The 23,363-nt window shown below is 36.3% G+C and overlaps 1 protein-coding gene across 4 annotated transcripts in view; it reads right to left on the bottom strand.

Moving 5' to 3' along the window:
* nkain4 (sodium/potassium transporting ATPase interacting 4) overlaps positions 1–23,363 on the bottom strand; it is a 63,711-nt gene that overhangs the window by 29,163 nt on the left and 11,185 nt on the right. For 2 of the 4 annotated variants that reach the window (XM_058764291.1, XM_058764294.1), the window contains exons 2-3: positions 10,012–10,149; positions 5,537–5,617 (exon numbers count right to left, since the gene is read on the bottom strand). In XM_058764291.1, coding sequence (XP_058620274.1) covers positions 5,537–5,617; positions 10,012–10,149 — 219 coding nt within the window. Of the gene's footprint in view, positions 1–5,536; positions 5,618–10,011; positions 10,150–18,605; positions 19,140–23,363 lie in introns of those variants that run through there. The other 2 variants (XM_058764293.1, XM_058764292.1) reach the window with 2 other exon arrangements.

Here is a 23,363-nt window from a genome sequence, read left to right as displayed (position 1 = left end):
GACCTCTTTCTGGCTAATGGAGACACAGAGGCGTTTGTCCCCTTCATCATCGGCAGGCATTATCATTATACACGTCACTATATGTCACTGAGAACAGTGTGTGTTTGCGTGTTCAGAGAGGGGGTCGATACAGACCGTCCTGTCCCGTATTTAATCACAGCCACAGTGTGAGACTGACAGCCACAGCCTGCGGCCATGCATGAGAGGACAACCCCACCAAAACACCTCAATCAAGCAGACAGAGAGAGAGAGAGAGAGAGAGAGCGTGTTTCATAAAGTGCCCAAGCACTTAATATGCCTTTCCTCTTCAGTGAAACTACATGTCTCATGTTCAGAGAGTTAATATGGTTCTCCATTATCTGAATGGGAGACATTAATTCCACGTTCATGTTGTGTCAGAATTATTGTAATTATGAGATGACAACTCTGAGCGGTTTGAGTCTTCTGAATTATTAGTTTCCATGGCAGCGCTCACAGCCAACAGATTCATGTGCGATTTTGTTGTTGATGACAGCAAAATACTTTAAGACAAGAAGATTAAAGATCAAAGAATGAGCACAGTAGACTTCTAAAATTAATATTATTATTATCATTAATAGTCACTTTTTCCCCCTGGATCATTAGTAATTAAAATCCATAAACACTGCAATGTATTTATGCTGACAGGCATGGAGGTTCAATTTATAATTTATCTGCTAAAAACTACTTGATTCATATGTTTCCAAAAGAGATGATATCCAAGTAGGTGAGTTGCTTATTTAATTTATTAATTTGCCTTATCCATCCGTTTGACTCACTCATACTGATTTACGCATGTGCTTGAATATCATAGGTGGACACTATCATTGACAGTGTGATCAGTTAAACAGCAACATGGATGTACTGCCTCATTTCACATATTTTGCCTGCATTTCTTGGATACCAGCACACTGCAGCATTAAGAATTGAATTGAGAATGCTTAAATTACACTTCGGTTCCAAAAATATTTGAATTTATATAGCAAACATGAAGTAGAATTGTAATTCAAGCAAGTAGAACTACAATGAATAGTTATTTAAATAGCCCTATCCATTGAGAGACAGGCAGATAGACAGATATGACAAACAATGCGATACAGACAGAAAGACAGACAGACAGACAGGTAGACATAATAAGATATAATAAACATATTGTGAGACTGAGGGAGACAGATGTGATAAACACTGTGAGACAGAGAGACAAACGGACCTAATAAACACATTGTGAGACAAGACAGACATGATAAATATAATGTGAAATAGACAGACATAATAAACACTACCAGACAGATAGACAATGAGAGACAGACAGACATGATAAACACTGTGAGACATACAGATAAACATAAAGAGAGGCAGACAGAAAGACAGACAGACATGGCAAGAGAGACAGACATGATAAATATTGTGAGACAGACAGACAGACAGACAGACAGACATAATAAACACTGAAATAGACATACATGATAAACACTGTAAGACAGGCATGATAAACTGGGAGACAGACAGACATGATAAACACTGGGAGTCAGTCAGACAGACAGACATGATAAACACTGAAATAGACAGACAGGCATGATAAACTGGGAGACAGACAGACATGATAAACACTGGGAGTCAGTCAGACAGACAGACATGATAAACACTGAAATAGACAGACAGGCATGATAAACTGTGAAACAGACAGACATATTAAACACCAAGACAGACAGACAGACAGACATGATAAACACTGTAAGAGACAAACATGATAAACACTGTGAAACAGACAGACATGATAAACACTAAGACAGATAGACAGAGAGACAGACAGACAGACAGACAGACAGACAGACATGATAAACACTGTAAGAGACAAACATGATAAACACTGTGAAACAGACAGACATGATAAACACTGTAAGAGACAAACATGATAAACACTGTGAAACAGACAGACATTATAAACACTAAGACAGAGATACATGATAAACACTAAGACAGACAGACAGACAGACATGATAAACACTGTGAAACAGACAGACATATTAAACACTAAGACAGACAGACAGACAGACAGACATGATAAACACTGTAAGAGACAAACATGATAAACACTAAGACAGACAGACAGACAGACAGACATGATAAACACTGTAAGAGACAAACATGATAAACACTGTGAAACAGACAGACATTATAAACACTAAGACAGATAGACAGACAGACAGAAATGATAAACACTAAGACAGACAGACATGATAAACACTAAGACAGACAGACAGAAATTATAAACACTGTAAGACAGACAGACAGACAGAGAGAGAGAGAGAGAGACAGACATGATAAACACTGTGAAACAGACAGACATGATAAACACTGTAAGAGACAAACATGATAAACACTGTGAAACAGACAGACATGATAAACACTAAGACAGACAGACAGACAGACATGATAAACACTGGAAGATAGAAAGACGTGATAAAAACTGGGAGACAGAAAGACATGATAAACACTGTAAGACAGACAGGCATGATAAACACTGGGAGACAAACAAACATGATAAACAATGCAAGACAGACAGACAGACAGACAGACATAGTAAACACCACGAGACAGACAGACATGATAAACATTGTGAGACACTGACATGATAAACACTGTTAGAAAGACAGGCATGATAAACACTGGGAGACAGACAGAAATGATAAACACCGTGAAACAGACAGAAATGATAAACACTGTGAGACACTGACAGAGACAGTTTATCATGTGATAGAATAGATGTAATAGACAGACAGACAGACAGATAGATAGATGGACAGACACATTGATGGACAGACAGATAGACAGATATGATCAACATTACAAGACAGAGAGACAGACATTACGAAACAGACAGACAGAGATAAGCACACTGCAAGACAGACAGACATGACAAACACATTGATGGACAGACAGATAGACAGATATGATCAACATTACAAGACAAACAGATAGACAGATATGATAAACACTGTGAGATGGCAGACAGAGAGACAGACAGACAGACAGATACATAGAATCTAATGTCAAACAGTTTCATTCAGACTCATTCTTCTCATCACAGTCTAATCATAATCAGTCTTACAGTAGGGGTCCTCAGTGCAGCATGATATTATCATATGGTGTGTCATTTGCTGTATGACAGTAGAGACAGCAGTGAGACAGTCATATTTTGAGGTGTTTCATTGAGGGGTGTTGTGGGCCGTGTTAATGCAGGGGTTGCATGAAAAAGGCTGAATAATGGGGAGCAGGTGGCAGAGGGTCGGACTCAGGCATTAACCCAACAGATGGACACACATCGCTCCCTCACCGCTACATATGGACAGCAGGAGGACAAGCGGATAATGGAGAAAACACACACACATATAAACACACTGAGACAGAAAAGAAAGGATCAATGTGCAAACTCGCTGCTTCTGGACAGCAGATCTGTCTGAATCAGCTCATGAATATTCATGCGTTGACTTTATAGAGGTGAGGGGGGTTTTGGGGGAAGGGCGTCCCACCTGTGACAGCACAGTAAAGAAAAGGGAGGGAGTGACGGAGCGTGACTGTGTGAAACAGAGGAAGAAGAGGATGAGGATGAAAGACAAAAAAACCCAGCACAAAAATCAAGGTAGGATAAAATGTGGACACATAAGCATACAATAAATTAATAAATAAGTGCAGAAAATGCTTCCCATCTCTTTTGTTGTTAGCGTCCAAGGCCATGAGTCCAATTATACAATAAGCAAAGAACAAAACTAAAAAGATTCAAATAAATACATGAATCAAATAACATGAAATACAGCTGGTGCAAATATAAGGGTGGATTGTGCTGAACACATTATGTTTTGTGGGATGAATTATTGGCTGCTCAGCCATTGAAATTCAAGAGACACTAAAAAACCAAGCAAGCACTATAAGAAAAAGCCTGTTGAGGTTTTTCAAAGTAAGATATATAAGAAACAAATGAATAAACTACTGTTTAAAAGTTTGGATTTGGTAAGATTTTTTTACTGTTTTTGAAAGAAGTCTTGTGTTCATCAAGGTTGCAGTTATTTGATCATAAATACAGTGAAAACAGCAATATTATGAAATATTACCGCAATTCAAAACAACTCTTTTCTATACGAATATATTTTAATATGTAATTTATTTCTGTGACGCAAAGGTGAATTTTCAACATCATTACTCCAGTCTTTGGTGCCGCATGATCCTTCAGAAATCATTTTGACATTTCTTATAATCAATTAAATTTTAAATAAATTAAAATGAGAGCATTTATTTGAAACAGAAATCTTCTGTAACATTGCAAATGTCTTTATGATCACTTTTGATCAATTTAACGCTTCCTTCCTGAATTAAGAATTTTGTATTGTAAACAATTTTGATACTGTATTGCCTCTCCATTTGATGTCCAATGTAAAATCTGGATTTTGAAGAAAAAACCGGTAAAGAAACATCCTCTAAGCAAGTATGCAGAACATTCTTACACACTCCAATAGTGACTGTCATTTTACTGGAGGAGGATGTAATTAACCTCTTTTGTTGGACCTGGAACAACATTCCTGTCAAACAAAACATCATCCTAACCCTATTCCCAACCACAACTATTAACATTTCTTAAAATTAGAGGGAAATCATATTATGTTCAGACCCCAAACTTAGTCCTAACTTAACTCTAACCCCTGAAATCTGATTGATCAGTTCCAGAAAAAAATTTAAAAAAAAAAGAGTACTGTATGTTGATCCAGGAACATGTTCTGCTTGATAAAAATCATGGTCACCCAAACCCAATATTTCCTAAGTATGAATTCTGTATGAGTGCAGATGTTTTTTGGACAAATATTTCCTTTGTCCTGGGATAAAATGAGTCATTTGTCCCATGCAGCTGCGACAATTGTGTAAAAGGTTAATTTTGAAAGAACAGCAGCTCATTACACATGTACCAGATTTGCATTTGCATGCAGACTTTAAGATGTTCCTGTGCAATTTCACTCCACCTTCTGAAAGCGGATAAGAGCTTTTCATTGTGGGAACAAGAAATCTGAGTCCAGGAAACTGGCCAAGCAGGAGTCATAAACAAGCACACACAGAGAGTGGAGAATGTGTAAATTATACAGCAAGCTTGTTTCTCACTGTGCTAACACACTAGGGGCTGAGTGTTTGAGTCCATGACCTGTCAGCACATGTAGACAGAAGTGTATCATGGGATGGGTTGGGGATAACACAACTACTACTATAACTTCTGCTTTCCAGAAGGCTTTCATCTAAAGTCATTTCCTCTACAAAAGAAGCCCCGTTGCTTTATGTGCCAGTTTCTGGTGTGTTCAATGCAAACCTAAGTGTAAGACACAAAGCTCTGGCACTTTTAAATAACATTTTAGACAGTATGTTAAAACATCATAAATGTCCCCACTTAGCTGTAAAACAGGGTCATTAAAAAGCCTCATACTCTTAAACACTGACAGCTGACCCAAGTGTAACTTTAGCTGGGAATCTCTCTTACCTTTGATAGACCTCCAACCTCCAGGTAGAAGCAGATGATAAAGACATTCCAGGCCACCCACAGCGCTGTCCACACAGTATACTGTCAAAAAGAGGGACAAATCATTACTCCAACAATTCATTCCAACATTCAAACATAGGCTACACTGGTATGGTCACATTTACTGTTGCTTGATGAAACTTCACGGGCAAAATCCACCCATTTCAAGAGGAAACTGCACATTTGGCAATTTGTGAGAGGGTGAAAATGTCCCAAAGCAGATTTCGCTCATGTTTAAGTTGATCACATGAATTTGCAGCGCTGACCAACCTGAAAGCTGATTTGTTTTTGTTTTTTACATCTTTACACTATTGACAATTGACAATGTATTTTGTTTGCCCGCTAAATTTCAATGAAATATCGCTAATGAGGCCACAGTATAAGAAACTTCTGTAAAAATATGACACAAATGCACTTTGTTAATGTGAGAAAAAAAAAACATTGATTTTTCTCATGTATTTTACCTGTATTTTGAATTTGTTATGTTTTAGGGTTGAAGGAAATGCCTATAATCTTAACAGAAAAAGCCATTTTCTGCCAGGACATTATCCATTTTTCTATGGATTTTTTTCTTATACTGTATGTTGCGATACATAACAATATATAAAAATATACATTTTGTTATTATTTACTCACCATCATGTCATTGCAAACCTTTATGACTTTCTTTGTTTCTGCTTTTGTTCATACAATGAAAAAGATCTAAAACAACTTTTGGACCCCATTGACTTTCACAGTATAGACAAAACATTTTCATCTTTTTTTTTTGTGCTCCACAGAGGAGTAAATGACAAAATATTTTCAGTAAAAACATTCAGCGCCATAGTATATATTAAAGTACCATGGTATTACCACCTGGTGCTATCACTGTACCACTGTACTACCACATTGGACAACTTTTACTCAAGGGACAGCTGACAACTACCCATCTAGAAGAAGTTAAAACTCAACCTGTTCCAGTGGCAGTAACATTAGAGCTGTTGTATATTGGAAACAGACGTCGAGTAGATGCTTGAAAACATCTGCAGTGAGCATGTTTGGATTTAGGGCTCAGTCTTGAGAAAAGCACCTTTCTTTTACACAGGATCTTGTCTTTCATCTTCAGATTTGTTCTGATTTTATCTTCTTTTTATAGCAGAACATCTCATTTGAACATCAAGCCTTTTGTCTCCCTAGTCGTTTGTACTGTTGTTTACCACAAACAAACACAATCAATTAGGATTTTACGAGCCTATAAATCCCATTGAAATGCTAATCTGAATTAGCGCTCCAACCTGAGCCTGCTGGTATATAAACTCCCAGAAAGGGAAAAAGAAATGAGCTTTCTTTTTTTGTCAATAGCACAAAGCAGATAATGCTCATGGGGAGTTTAAAGAGAATACAGAAGTTTATGCTGCACAGTGGTAAAAATGGATCTCAAGTTTTCTTACGGAAGACCAGCTTGAGACGACTTTAGAGAGCAATTTTCTCCAAACTGCAAAAGAGTGTTTTCAAAACGCCCTCCGCTGGGATTTCCTCCACAGATATACAAAGATCAGAAGACTACTTTGTCTGAGGATTTTTCTATTTTGGATAGGTTAACTGAGTTTCTCACAAAGTTGAAAATGAAGCAAAGTTGCAAACGTTTACAAGACGCAAACTCCATCCACAGAACTTGAGATCCACTCACAAAGATGAACCGAAAACTTTACAGATCAAATCATTTAAATCAAATAATAATAACTTTTAAACTATATAACTTATGTGCTTAACAACAACACGAGCTTCATAAACTCTACGATTCAGTTAAACATTGACTTCCATTGTAAGTACAGTAATGTAAAAGGCACTTTTTTCTCAAATTTAAGGGACAAGTCAAGTTGTGTTTCACTCAGAATACCCCTTTAAAGATAAAACTGGCTGTTCGTTTGACGGGACACCGGATCCATTTATGACTCAAATACAAATACAAGCACGTCAGCAAGACTAAGGCTTTAATACGTCTATCTCAGAAGATGAATGTCTTGAAGGGAAATGATGCACCTCAGACAGCATGACTCACATGTCAGATCACCATTATATGGTTTTAAGCTGTTGTGAAGCAGAATGAGTCTTTATAACACATGACAGGGACACAAGCCTGAGCAATACTCCTCAGCATTCCCAGGAGTCTCAGCACCGCAAGTCTTGTTTCCAGGCTCATCTATCGGTCTTCAACACTTTCTCACGCCTTTGTCTATTCTTGGCTTCTCAACTTTTTGTCACTTTGATTAACTTGATATTTCTTCCCACCACACTCTCAGAAATAAAGGTACAAAAGCTGTCAATGGGGCGGTACCTTTTCAAAAGGTACACTTTTGTACCTATTAAGTTCAAATATGTACACTTTAAGTACTAATATGTACCTTTAAGGTACCAAAAATGGACCCTTTAGGTACAAACATGTACCTTTTGAAAAGGTACCACCCCAGTGACAGCTTTTGTACCTTTATTTCTGAGAGTGTGGTGAGAATTTTGTGTTTGAATTTAATTATCACCACATTTTGGTGTAATCAAATGTGTAAATCTAAAGTGTAACTCAGCAACTCAGTGTTGTTAAGAGTATTACTGATAAAATTCAGTGCAAAATAATTGATAATTAAGATGTTGCTGTTGACTCCCATTCAATGGCTTCAGAGTTTTATACACATTAGTGGTAAAATTATTAAAAGTTTTGTAAAGACAAATGTCTTAAAGACCCATGTGTGTTATATTTTGAGGCTATGCTTGTAGATAAAATGTCTACATTGAATGCAAATGTAAGTGACTTTGGATAAAAAGTTTATTTATATGCTCATGTACTTCTACAGATATTCCCAATTTAATATTTACAGTTTTTCTATTTCTGGCAATGAGACCAAATCTTCATTTTGCAATGATGAAAGTTTCAAACAACAGTATTCTGCATTGATATTGCAAGACTTTATGTTTCTCACAGCATCTAGTTACCATCTTTGAATAAATAAATAAATGAAAATAACCATATTTAATTCCATTTTGTTTAAAAATTATGTGACTTCTGATAGTCTGATTAAATAATGAATCAAAATAGATATTTTACTGTGGCTGATGTTACTTCTAGCTCATTTGCATTCTTCTACAAAATATACACATTTTGGCAAATTTAGCAGGCCATCTCGTTTTTTGAAGCATGCAAAAAATTTGCAAACTGTGCACAGTATGCTACATTCAGATATGAATTATAAATTATAATGTAGCAATAATAAGGATAGTCTGTTATGCTATTTCAAACATAGTCATGATGTAAACTGATGACTATAGTTATAAAAAAAAAAAAAATTCTGTATGAATATTAAAATTCCAAAAATAGCTTGCTTCCCGTCTCATCAACTGAACTAAAGGCTTGATAATCCTGTTGAAGTTGAAGTGAAGCTGCATCATGGATTGACCCAGTGAGGAACTGAAGGGAGCTGGACTCTAATCATTTAATTCATGGTAATTAGTTGCAGATTTAGGGGATTAAAATGCCATACAATGTGTCAAAGTATAAGGCTAGTCCAGTGTCTGCAGGGCCGCATGCCAGAGTACATTATCAGCAAAGGGCTGTGTTCAATTCTGCTTCAGAGGCCTGCTGTCTTTGATCAACAGTAAGCAGATTTGCATGTGCCGCAAACACTATTTGCATATAAGCATTTCTAAAACAGTCTGACATAAAGAAACAGACCCAAACTGACGCTGTTATTAAACAGATTTTTAGCTAGCATGGTTGGAGAAAACTATCAAAACTTGTCAAGAACATGTCTGGGTCATATTTCAGAATGAACAAAATGAAAAATAACATTTAGAAGAAAATAAAACATCTTTTAGGTCACTTTTTTTTTTTTTTTTTTGCATTTTGTGATTATTTTGTGACACTTTCCTATTATCTTAACGCAAAAAAAAAAAAAAGAAAAAAAAAAGCCAACTCTATAATTTTATTTATTTTTTTAATTTGTTTTATTTTATTTACATTACAAGATTTATTATAATGTATGGAAGGCCATTTCTGCCACAGAATAACAAAAATGGTAATTGCAACTTTTTATTATGACTTTATTTTCAAATTTCTTTTTTCCCCGCCACAGAATAAAATAAATAAATAAATAAAACATTTTAATTTCACAATTCAGTTTTTTTCTCTCAATTGTGAGTTTATATCTTACGGTTATGAGTTATATACTCATAACACATCTGAGATATATTCAGAGATATAACCTTGTAAGAAAAAGTCTGAATTGTGAAGGGAAAAAAATTCCTTTTTATTCCATGGCAGAAACAAGCTTCTAAATTCGTGACATGAGAATCTAATGAGAATGACAACTGAGAATAATCAAAAAAAAGATTAAAATGTGACCCGAACAGTTTTTGAGAGATTTACAAGGTCATCACAGTAAAGATGAATTTAAAGCAGCACTTACCACCACAATGTAGCGAGGTCTATATTGAATGGTGCCAAACAATCCCAGGATGACAACCAGGATGTGGAAGAAGTTTGCAAGGATCGGAGCCCACTGGTAGCCCAAGAAATCAAACACCTGCCTCTCTAATGCCACTATCTGAAAGAGATGAGAGGACATATATTTAGATGAATGATTCAGATGAGGAACGATTTGGAATAAAAGTTTAAAGCATGTTGAGACAACTAATTTGCATGATAATTTTTCCATTTATTCTTTGATTATTTCAGTTGGAGAACAATCAAAGCATTTTTGACAAAAGAGATTTTTGTGTGTCAAACTCTTAAACTGCAAAACACTTTTTGCAAGAACCAGAACAACAGAACATCTCAGTAATGATTCTTTCAAAATCAGAAGATCTGTGAAATAATGATACATCTGGAGCTGCTCAAACACAACATCAAACACCTTTCAAAACTTCATTATTCCCACACATTTGGAGCCAGTAGAAAAAGAAGCCTGATCTGTTAAAAATGACATATGTACAATTATATCTGTATCTTACAGGATTTTATTGTAACTACTAGACTTAAAAATCAGAAATACCACGGTTTCTCATTATTGACTATTTCCTAAGAGAACTCTCTCCAAACGTTCTAAAGGATGTCCTCTAAATAAGAAAAAAAACATCAAGCATCTTCAAGTGGCTCTTAAAACTCCTCACACATCAAACAACTTGTTTTTATCATTCTAGCATGCATTTACTCAAGAGTGTATCGACATAGTCCACTAATGTGTGGAACAGAAGGGTGGCGATTCGCCAGTACCGTTTCTAGGCATAGGCAAGCTTAGAGCACCTAGAGCGCCACCAGCTGGAGGGGGCGCCAATGAGCACAAGTGCGTTTAATATCTAAACATGTATCCAAATCCAAACATAATTAAATTAATTTGTGTGAGATGACAATTTCTTAGCAACTAGGGATCGTTACAGAGATATTCAGGCATCCAGTGGCTAAAATGGTATCACAGATAATAAACTGTGCAAAATGTTTTATCTTAACAGTCAATTTACAAATAGGCCTAATGCGTTCAGATTTGTGGAACTCACAATGTGCTGAATTTCCACAAATTAGTGTCGTTACTATGACAACCAATTTGTAAATGTATCAATGTTGTTATTTAAGATTTGAGTGATTACATAATCAGTTTTCTGTTATTTTGTATGTAATCTTAATTATTTTTGGGTGTGGGAGTTGGGTTTTCAGTGTGTGGGGGGGGGGGGGATGGGTTGCTAATATGGATTTCTCCTAAGGCGTCAAAATGGCTAGAAACTGCCCTGCGTTTCGCCGACAGGTCCCCGTGTCTCGCCGCCTCCTCCTGTGAGACTCGCTGTAAAGGGACGATTAATGAGAATTCAGTGAGCTGGCGGGCCGGTGACTGCATACTGTGAGATGATGAAAGACGAAAAGACATGGAAACCTGCACCGCTTGCAAAAGGAAATAATGTTGTGTGATAGATGGTAATGAAATGGAAACGTTAATGTCGGTCTAATTAAACAAGCCTGTTTCAAATTTTTATTGAATTCCACTCTCTCTGCACTCATGAATGCTAATTAAATGTCAAATAGAATGACGGAGATTAAAATATTGTCTAATTCATCATGTGCACTTTTGAAAATAAAGTTTTTTTTGGCATTTATGGAATCTTTCCGTTCCACAAAAAGGTTCTTTATGGTCTAAAAGAAAAGTTCTTTAGATTATTCAAATGTTCTTAACACTAAGAAACAAACTGAGGGGAAGCAAAAATGGTTCTATGGCTTTTGCTGTGAAAAACACTTTTTGTAATCTTGGCTTTTAAGAGTGTTGGAGAAATAGAGATGACTACAGTAACTTCAGTGAGTTTGCTTACTACTTAAAGGCTATATTCTTGGGTTTAAGTGAATAGTTCACACATAGATGAAAGTTCTGTCATCATTTACTTACCCTCATGTCATTCTAAACCTGACAGTCACAGTTGACTGAAAAGTTGGCCTGTTTTTACTCTTGACTCTCATTTGCACACTGAAACATAGTGTGTGAAAATAACAAAGCTGTCTTATAACGATCATGATGTGCCAAGTATGAATATTTTTGTTTTCTTTGCGCACAAAAAGTATTCTCATAGCTTCATAACATTTGGGTTGAACCACTCATGTCACATGGACTATTTTAACGATGTCCTTAGTACCTTTCTGGGCCTGAGAACGTTTCAGTTGTGTTGCTGTCTATGCAGAGTCAGAAAGCTCTCAGATTTCATCATAAAATTTGTTTAGATGAACAAAGTTCTTATGGGTTTGGAATGAAATGAGGGTGAGTAATTAATGACAGAAGTTTCCATTTTGGGTGAACTACCAGCTAACAGTGAGATTTATATTTCAGTCTGTTCCTCAAATAAAACTGTTGTCTGATATTACAAGACATGGGATATACAGTGTACAAGCTGGACTATTTTAAGATACGTTTTAAAACTTTTGGTCACTGTCTGTTTTTAATGTATGGAAAAAAGCAGCATGAACATTCTTTGAAATATTTAGTGTTCTACACTTTTATAAAGGTCTTATAAAAATAAAGATTCCTTATTGGCATCAATGGTTTCAACTAAAGGTTCTTTAGATTAATAAAACTCTTCACACTGAGAAAGATGGGTTCTTTTAAGAAATGTTTGCTGGGGAACCAAAAATGGTTCTTCTATGGCATCACTGCTAAAACCCCCTTTTGGAAACTTTATTTGTAAGAGTGTACAGAAGAAAGTCAGTCACACAGATTGACATGAGAGCGAGCAAATAATGACAGAATGCTCATTTTAATGAATTACCACTGTAGGAAACCACTGCACTGAAACCTTAGGTAAAGTGGCAAAGAATTATCAAAACAGACATTGTGTCCTAAGACACCATCCAAAGTCAGTAATTTAATATATAAACCTGAAAGCTTGGATTCTACACTTAGAAACAAGTCCCCTTCTATTTACATCCCGTCTGTCCTGCTGACATTTCAAAGCTAAATGCCAGGAAACACAGCATCCCGCCTGACAAAGACCAGCGCCCTATATGAGCACGAGTGCCAAGGGATTGTGGGACTGTGGGCACATCACAGACCTGGCAGACACAATTAAGCATCTGCCATGACGGCTTGATCAGAGCCGAATATCTTGGACAATGTGTGGAGCAGACAGCAGGAGTGATCACACACACACACACACACACACAGAGAGAGAGAAGTGTGGTGGGGGCGGGTTGTGACAAAAAAGAAAGGGAGAGGGTGATGGATGAGGAGAGAATGAGTACAGAGGAGAGTGGAAGAAAGGATACAATGAAGAAGATGAAGTGATGGGGAAACAGATGGGTGGGACGTCATTGAAAACAAGTGACAAATGACAGAGAGAGGGAGAATAAAGGAGAAGAGTATAGTGAAGCTGACAGATAAAACTGAACTCTGTCCCATTTGAATCAGCAACTGGGAAAGTGATGACTTCCAAATGAAAAATTTGGACCCATGAGATGCAGTATATGTCTAGGGGAAATATAGAAATAACACTTAAAAAATAAATAAATAAAGTTTATTCAAGTGTTTTACAAGAAAATACTATTTAAGTTTTTCTGCTTCAAAATTTCACATTCAAAATGTTACTTGACATTTATTATTGAATTCATTATGTTTATTTATTTATTTATTTTGGTAATTATTTGTGAAATTTACTAGTACTTCTTGAGTGAAATTGTTTTAAAGTAAGTAAGTTTAGTGTATCTGAAACATTAGGCCTGTTTTAGGGCCAGTGAGATTTTCTCTTTTTGCATTTTAATAGTCAACTGCTGTTGCAAAATAATTTAAGTACAAATATGCAATTTATTTTCTCAATTAATATGGCCATAAAAGCATGCGGTCATAATACAAAATAATAAATATTATATTATATTACATTCAAAAAGCCATTTAAAATGTTGTTCATTTTAATTAAAAAAAAACTGTCTTGGGGAGTATTTTAGTACAGTAACAAAAAGCAACAAAACATCTTTAAGTCCAAAAAACAGTCTTCATTTTCTGTACACCAAACACAATTCTTTTTTATTCCATTTCTTTTGGGGTGAAATGTGGCATGTCTTTGTTTAATTAATCTGTCTGAATAACACAAAAACATGTATTCACCGATTTGCCTTATTTGATTAATTAGAAAGATTTGTCTTTCTCCACTAAAAGCATAAGTTCAGTCACACAGTATGGATATTTCAGCAGTCACCTCATATTTCCATCATTACAACATTACCAAGCTGCTTCTGGGCCAGCTCCATGTTTTAGCACATACTTAATGTATTTGGGGGGGGGGACCTGAGAAGTCTAACAGTGTAATTTTAAGCCCTTTAAGTACACAAAGTTATAAAAGACCAAGCACCACTGCACCGCTGAAAGCCTTAGTGACTTCAGCCAAAAAGAAAAATTAATATATGGAGCAAGTTGTTACATTTTGCAGAACAAGACCAGGAACTTGTATAAAGAAAGCAATTAAAAACCCTATCTTCCCAATCCAATTTTCATTTCATGTTGACTAGGTTCCACTATTGCACATTTAGCACATATTTTTAGTGAGCAGTCTCTCACTCGCCAGTGAGAAACACTGAATACTGACCACTTTCCAAATGTAACATTCACAACCTAATGGCGTCCAAGTTTCCCGCCAGAGACAGAGAAATCAAATCAACTCTAACGACACACAACCGGACGACTGATAGCTTTAGTAACCGTTTGAGAAGCCAAAATTGGGAAAGACTGTTATTGGTGAGTGCTGGAATTAGGCTAATCAGGACTTTGGCAGGTGGTGTGATTGTGCTTGTGGCGTTTTGGAACCGTTTCAGTGCTGGAGTGTGATTTCTGTCCAGGCTGTTGAGAAGTGTGTTGGGCTGGGTTTTGGGGTCATCCCGGAGTATGAACAGATTAATGGAAGAAAATGTGGTCAGGTCAGCTGGGGCTGAGGGTACAGATCTCAAACTAATTGAGATGTCAGACTGGAGAGCTTCAGGCAGAGGTTTAGACTTCACTGCACGACAAAATCCAGATATGAAGATCTTAATGCAGCTGATAGTAAGTCTTAAAGGATAAGTACGATTTTTTTCTAGCTTTGTATTGTTACAATGTTGGAAGTATATGTAAATAAACAATGTGTACACTGTTTCCTGCACCCAGATCTACTGGTTTATTTGTCAGAAAAAAAGTCTGCTGGATGACACAAAACTATTTTATTGTGTGCTATCACTCAGTTTGGACTGTTTTGTTAAAATTTCTGCATTTTTCATTCCGCCCACAGACATTCAGATCAATGGAGGGCCAAAATCAGAAGTGCATAATTGGTGTTGAAGTTTTTGGCAAAAGGGAAGCCACAGCCCTATTCTCTGTTTTCTCTAGTCATGTAGCACCAATTTCAGGAAAAAAAAAAAAATCAATTTCTACTGCATAGACAGCCAAGTTACAGTATTTGCCCAGTGGTGAATTACCCATTTAAAGGCTGCTCACACAAAATCTGATGCTACTAAATGAAACATGAAGGTGCAAAATGTTTTCAAAATATTTTTTGTACCAAAATGTTAATAAGCATAAAAATACATACAGTACATTGGGGACCTGTCGGTACCGAGACTCAAACCTGTGACCATTAGGCCATAACTGCCCCAGAATAACACTTAATTTCATTTCAAAAACATGTATTCTCCTTATCCAGTCCTATGCAAAGCATGCTGGGAACTAGAAATCCACTACCTAAATTCCAAAGTTACTACAACTTAATTCTTAAAGAAATTCAATTAACACTGAAATTTGAGTTTAAATTACACACAATATTAAGTTAATGTAATGAAAAACATTGTCAACTGAACTCAAAATTTCTAACTTGCAACCATGCATTTATTTAAGTTGTGGTAAAAGGTCTCCTGAATAACTTTTTAGAGCAGTTATTTTTGCAGCTGATCTTTTGAAGGAGTTTCCCTTTCAGAAACTAAATTTATAGAATGAAAGTATTTAAATGAATCACGCAAGGTGCTTTATAAGGTTTGCAGTATAGTCAGTTTACCGCACCATTATTTAACACCTACACTGTAAAAAAAAAAAACAGTTGAGCCAACTTAAAATTTTAAGGCAACCAGCTTCAGCATATTTTTGAGTTAAAACTTGTCGTTTTAAGTTTATACAACAAAAATTTGAGAATCTCCCACAAAAATAAGTTGAGCAAACTCAAAAATCTGCTGAAGCTGGTAAAAAAATTTTTTTTAAGTTCGCTCAACATTTTTTTTTTTTTACAGTGTAGAAAAAGCATTTCCTAAACTATTTTTGACAAGGTAAAAAGGGTGTTGTTTGACACAAGCATTGAGGAATTTTAACCAAAGTATGTTACAGACATGTCATGAAGACCCTAAAGAATCATACACTCTTAAAAATAAAGGTGCTTGACAATGCCATAGAAGAACTTTTTTTGTTTAAATGGTTCCAAAAAGAACCTTTAACATCTGAAGAATTTGTATTCTATTTCAGATTTATTTACTTTTTTTAGTTAACAAATGGCCTTCCACAGATGTGTGCAAATGTTAACAAGTATACAGTAGATTACATGATACAAAGGGCTGTAACAATCACACATGACAGTTGTAATTGAACATACAGTTTACTTTGCTCTCACTAACCAACTTTAATGGCTGAACAGAAAGGTCTAGAAAGTGTGAAAGCAATAGAAGCGGATAGATGGCATGTTTAGTGTTTCACGCATGCAAACAGCTAATGATGAAGGAGAACACACTCTCTCTCTCTCCTTGACTTGTGGGACTCATTAGCACGTGCAGGAATGGCTGAATGCTTTTAGAGGCTGAAAGATGAAGCAAAGGTTCCTGGCAAAGTATTCCGATCTCCATCATATCAGATTCACTCCCGCTCCTTAAACCAGCCATTTCCCCTAGATTAGCTTCAGCTAGCCCACAAATCAACTTGTGTAATGCACCTTTTTTGTCCCTGATCGATTACCACGAGGCCAGGATCCGCTGCGGTAATCTTCCGTTTAAATTGGAGCTAATCCCATAAAGAGTGTGTGTAATCCTTCAAATCATTTGGAGAAGATGTTACGGGTGTGTCAGCGGGGGTGAAGTTAGGAATAAAGTCCAATAAGAGAAGGAAAGAAGTTTTCCATTTCTCTAAAGCCTAAGTAACAATCAAAAGAGCTTTTGTTCACCGCTAAATTTATAAATCCACACAGCTACTTAGTAAACATTGGGGAGAAATATCTTATTATACAACCTTATTTTATACAGCAAGGATGAATTAAATTGATCAAAAGTTAAACATTAAAAGACATTTATAATGTTACAAAAGATTTCTATTTCAAATAAATGCTGTTTTTTTAGCTTTCTATTCAAAGAATCCTGAAAAGTGTATCACAGTTAATCAGCACTGTTTTCAGCATTGATAATAATAATAAATGTTTCTTGAGCAGCAAATCAGCATATTAGAATGATTTCTGAAGGACCATGTGACACTGAAGACTGGAGGAATTATGCTGAAAATCCAGTTTTGCATCACAGGAATAAATAAACATTTGCTTCAAGTTGTAATAATATTTAACAATATCTTTACTGTATTTTTGATCAAATAAATGCAGCCTTAGTAAGCATAATAGATTTCTTTCAAAATCATTTAAAAACCAATTTTTTAACAATAATCCATTGTTCTTAATCAAGTTGTATGTCAAAACAACTTTTTTACAAACAACATATTGCTTTCATTTCATTTGATCCAGCCTAAATGGATATTGAACGTATTTCATTGAGAAAATAGTATAGTTGTATACTATTCCAAATCAAAGCTATTCATGCACACACACCACCCTCTGTGTTTCTGAATGATAGCAAGGGTGTGATTTCCGGGCTGTGACCCGTGACTGCATCCATCTATCCATCCATTCCCCTCTCCCTCCTTCCTGACCCACATCAGAGAGATCAGCCAAACCCTTGGGGAGGTCACCTCTTTTTCTGCCCCATTCTTTCTACTGATAAAGAGGTGGCTGTTTTCCATCCTTGATAACAAGCCTGCTGTACAAACATCGCTCAGACAGAGATAAAAGCAGAACATCTGAACAATTCAGTCATTCCATGACCCTCCATTTTTTAAACTTTCCCCTATAGCTGGAAATATCCTGTTAAGTCATTTCTATCTTAGTCTCAGGTTGCCTCAGACCACATATTGACGCATATTGCACATAAAAACAGCAAGAGTTGGCTGAAAACACCAGCTCCAATCTGATTGGCTGGCTTTACACAACTTGTGGAATTAAGAGCACCAGTCAGAAAACAAAAGCAGTTTAGGGAAAAGAAATTTGGAGAAAAACAAAAACACAGAAAAGGGCCCCAGAAATGTGCAGGCAAAAAATATTGCTGTATTGTCAACCCATAAACAGAATGTTTTAAAACAAAATGTTTAAAGTTAATGAACTGCAGTTGGTCGCTTTAACATGTTGTTCAGACAGTCAAATATAGATGGATCAGAATAAACTACAGTTTAAAGGGATAGTTCACCCAAAAATGAAAATTCTGTCATCGTTTACTTACCATCAAGATTTTCCAAACCTGTATGAGGTTCTTTCTTCTGTTGAACACAAAAGAAGATATTTTGAAGAATGTTGGTAACCAAACAGTTGCTGGTCCCAATTTACCATTCGCAAACACCCACCCATCCTACTGCTACTATCTCTGATACGGTGGCACATAATAGGCTTATTCGACTGCATGCGGCGCTGCAGCCCCCTTACGGTGTGTTTCCACTACAGCATCAAAACTGTGCTCAGTATCAGGCAAGGCTACAACGCCACTGCTTTGGGTCGTGTCAAATTTAGGGCAGAACACCCTGTTTGCGGTTCATCTTCTTTTCACAGCGATTGGTTGTCGCCCGGCGTTTTTCGCTCGATATTTGCATAAAGTCGAGGAATGCCCAACATTTTTGACGGTCTCGGCTGCTCTCAACGCTTTCTCCGTGCTGCTTTCAATCCCATAATGCACCGCGCAAGCATTTAAGCTCAACTACCATAGGAATGAATTGAAAACGCTCACTCCGCTGTGCTCGCTGCGTGCCAGTGGAAACGCACCGTTACGATCACATGTGCCATTACATTATGCTAACAATTCAATTCCAATAATGCTCACAAATCTGTGTTTTTATAGCAGTAAAGCTTTTTTAGTGTAGTTGCAGTGTTATATTGAGTCACGTTTATCAAAAAACACTGATACAAGCATATATACCTCCACTTTATTGGTATTTAAATAGTTTATGTCAAACTTTATTCATAAACAGATGACACTGTATTAAGCAGTATGTAAAAAGTGTTTCTGTTGCTCATGAAAACATTTCAGAAACGTCTGTGTTTTTGACAAATATTGCATTTATTTCACTTCATCTGTGATAAAGTATGCGAGCGTCACTACCGGGAGCAGAAAGTGTCGGACTTGATGAATTCTGGCCCGACTACAAGCGGCTACTCTCGCTAGCCGGTGGCAGGCTAATGTAGCTCATCTCGAACAAACCTGCGTTCTGATTGGTCAGATTGCCTGTCAATCAAGCTCCCTGCGAACAGTCAGTTTACTTCCATGTTTTGTTACCCATATTCTTTTGTGTTCAACAGATGAAAGAAACTCAAGCAGGTTTGAAAGAACTTGAATGTGATTGAATGACAGAATTTTCATTTTTGGATGAACTATCCCTTTAACAAACGACAATTGACACAAATGACAGTTATATGCCTTCAAAAAGCCAGAAAGCATCTGAACAGTGAGTACTTTAATTTTATACACTAATATTGCTGTTCTGAACAAGATCTGTGGGAATTACTTCAAACGCAAAGAAAAATGACAAAATTATTTTTTATTTCACAGACTAGAATAACACTGGAAAAAAACTATTGTAATATATTCCCTTTGAAGCTAAATGCTACAATTGCATTTTTTTCTCCAAGCCATAGCAAAACTGCAACAGCTGCCAGGATGTTTTTAATCAAAGTGCGTTGTAATTAAGTCCCTGTGGCATTCATCATTGTAAAATCCATCATAATTCATCTTTATTTGCAGTAATTAACTGCTTCAATCACAGTCAGCTGTCCGGTTGATAAAGCCGTTAATTAGAACATCACAATGTGGGATTACAGCTTGTACAACACAGTCAACAGCTTTCAGCCAGTGAATTGTGTTCAGACGTGTGAACTCTGAGCCAATGAACATTAATGACAAGCATCTCTGCACTGATGAGTTTTGCATATAAAAGACTAACACATACGTCCAGTAACAGAAACATAGTGGGGGCTTGTTTATTGCTGTTAGTAAAGCCATGATTCCACGATGTGCATTGCATATATAATCACGCTCTCTCCCTTTCAAGCCCCTGCACATGGAGGATTTACACAGTTCAGTGATCTCAGGGTCAGCAGGAAATCAATGAAGAACTGAACGAGCTGAAATGATAATGGATGTGCATCTGGAGGCCTGGAGATGTCTACAGACTGTTTAGTTTCACATAACCAGTCCTTTGACTATCAAGGTCTGGTCCACATTGCAGATAAGACCTGTGCATTTATACAGAAACAGACAATCTGACATGCAAAGGTCTATTCACACCAAAAACTATTGCTATATTGGCGTCTACACCAAGTGACAATAATATTCTGTTTTTGTTGTTATTGTTAATATTATTGTTTTTAAGCGCACTGCACTCTTTAATGCCTGAGGCTGAGCTCATAAAAGTCATGTGGATTCTGAGTGGCTGGCATGGTTTTTATAAATCTGAATGTGAGCTGGAAGTCGATTGTAAAAAAAAATTAAAAATTAAAAAAGGCCAGTTTAGACGGACAATATGATTGGACAAGTCCAGCATAAAAAGAAGTTGACCATTTTCACTGGGAAATTACGTAAAAATGACATCCATGCTGCCTTTGCAGTTTCGACAATGCTACGTTAAAAATATTGTAAAGCAGCAGTCCAAACGCAAACTGTTTACCTAAAGTTATAAAGTCCTCTCTCTAAATGCTCACAATGAAATTAAAATCTTAGAATTAGCTCATTTTTAAATAAGCACATTTAACAAGCAGCAGAAACAATACAGTTTAACAAAACAGAGGCATAAATCTGCACTGATCTGAATGTTCTTATTTATCATCATCACTTCACTTAACTGCATGCCCCTCCTCCTCGTTTTGCATATTAAAACCATATCCTTCACAATAGCTTGATTTCTGCTGCATAATTTTGGGGGGTTGCTATGGGAACCACTCCACCGGACAGCTCATAAAGGTGCTTATATGGAGAGAGAGTACTCTGATCTCTGCATTCATATTTATAATTGGTCCTTTAACAGTGAAGGTGAGACAAGGAGGAGCGGAAAGTCAGCTCACTCCACCCCCTGTTCCTCTCGAAGCCCCCCGGCACATACGATAAATCACACTCTACAATCAATAATTCACACATGCTCAAGGAGGGGGGAGGAGGTCAAAGAGACAATTAGAGACAGACTCAGATAAAGAGAGGAGCATGTGGAGAGACAATGGTGACTAGGGGATCTCTCCTACATTTTAACGGTAAAAGTGGTGTTTTCTTTTGTTTTTTTTGGTATTTAGTATTCTAGCATAACCACTCAAAACTCTTTCTCTCGATATCTCTATTCTGAAGAACTTTCTACAATTTAAAAACCATCTGTGGCATTTGCTCTTCAAACAGGAAGTTTGAGCAGGGCATATCAAAGGGCACACCTTATTTAAAGTAGCCAGAAGGGTTTAGTTCATCACAGCCATTAAACATAGGTGCATTGAAATCGTAAACTGATGTCTGAGCAGTTACTACATTTCAAACTTTGCTACAAAATATGAAGTCTGCACGTTCTGTGTTTCTGTGTGAATGAGAGGAACAGTTTCATCTGCTACACATACTCAAGCACACGTGATTTTCAAGGTGTTTTCAGTGTCTGCTGAATCACTGTATGAGGACACGAACACATAAACTTCATCTCCAGAGCTGCTCTGAGAGTCACTTCACCAGCATTTCACCAATTGATGAAAACACATAGAAACTCAAAAGGTCTTCACTATAATGCGCCAAAATAAAAATTTGGGATTTACTTTGGGAAGAAATTCTGAAATATTCCTTTTATACAGTAGAAAGTAACTCTCAATATAATAATAAAAAGTGTATTACTATTATTTAAACATTATTTTCACAAAAATCAACATTTTTAAACGGTAAACCTGACCTGCGAAACATTTTGTTTGGCAAAAATAAAAGAAACTGTTACATTTCCACTGGATCACATTTTTAAAAATTAAATAATTTTTCATGCATTGTTTCACGCATCCATTTGACCACCACCGTTTTTGATATTAAATATGTATTCAACCATAAAACACAGAATCCAGCTAAAATGTTTTCTGTTTGATATAAGATATTTTTCTTACCCCATTGGCAGATTATTTTGCTTGTTTCAAGCAAAAACTCACTTAATTTTGAGTTGTTTTTACTGAAAACAAGACAATAATTTTTACTTGCCTAGAAAATGCTTCTTGATTTAAGAATTTCTAGATATTTTGGCTGGAAACAAGACAAAAAATCTAAGTAAGAAAAGCATTTTTTGCAGTGCATTTTTAAATTTTAAGGTTTCTTCTTCTTTTAACATTAGCAAACTATGAAATAACTTTAATGATCAATATAGTAAATAATATTAATATTTTAATTCATTTACAAAGTATGGTTTAGTACTGTTACTGCTTTTTTTTTTTTTAAATAGTAAAGCACTAGCTTTCTTTCAGTATCCATTTTGAAAACTATCGGTTGATTAATCGGTATCGGCCAGTGTGGTCCAACCTAACTATCGGTATCGGTAAAATCCACTATCGGTCGACCTCTAGTTTTTGACATAAACTTATGTGTGAAAGAGAACTTGTACTCACATGCCGTGTGCAGCCACTTTCTAAACGTGTGCGTTCAGAAAACCGTATATCAGAAGTTTAAACTGATATGGCTTTAATACGGCATGATTTCAGCGCGATAGACATGATAATCAAAACCAAACAGGTGTTTTTTAGCTGTAAAGACAGTCCTATTCTGGAAAAGGGGGCGGGGAACAGCAGCTGTTTCTGCTTTCACTCAAAATAGGCCTTTTCAAAATTATATAATAAATGATCTTTGGGGTATTTTGAGCTGAAACCTCACAGACACATTCTGTGGACACCTGAGACTTATATTATATCTAGTAAAAAGGTTCCCTTAATAGGTGTCCTTTAATCAAACCATTAAAAAGTAATCAAAAAAATATATATTTTAAATGGAAAACAGAGA

Source organism: Onychostoma macrolepis, chromosome 23 (genome assembly GCF_012432095.1).
Source record: "Onychostoma macrolepis isolate SWU-2019 chromosome 23, ASM1243209v1, whole genome shotgun sequence".
In the NCBI taxonomy this organism is placed as follows: Eukaryota; Metazoa; Chordata; class Actinopteri; order Cypriniformes; family Cyprinidae; genus Onychostoma; species Onychostoma macrolepis.
Note: the sequence above shows the minus strand (reverse complement) of the source record. Positions and strands in the feature narration are given on the sequence as shown.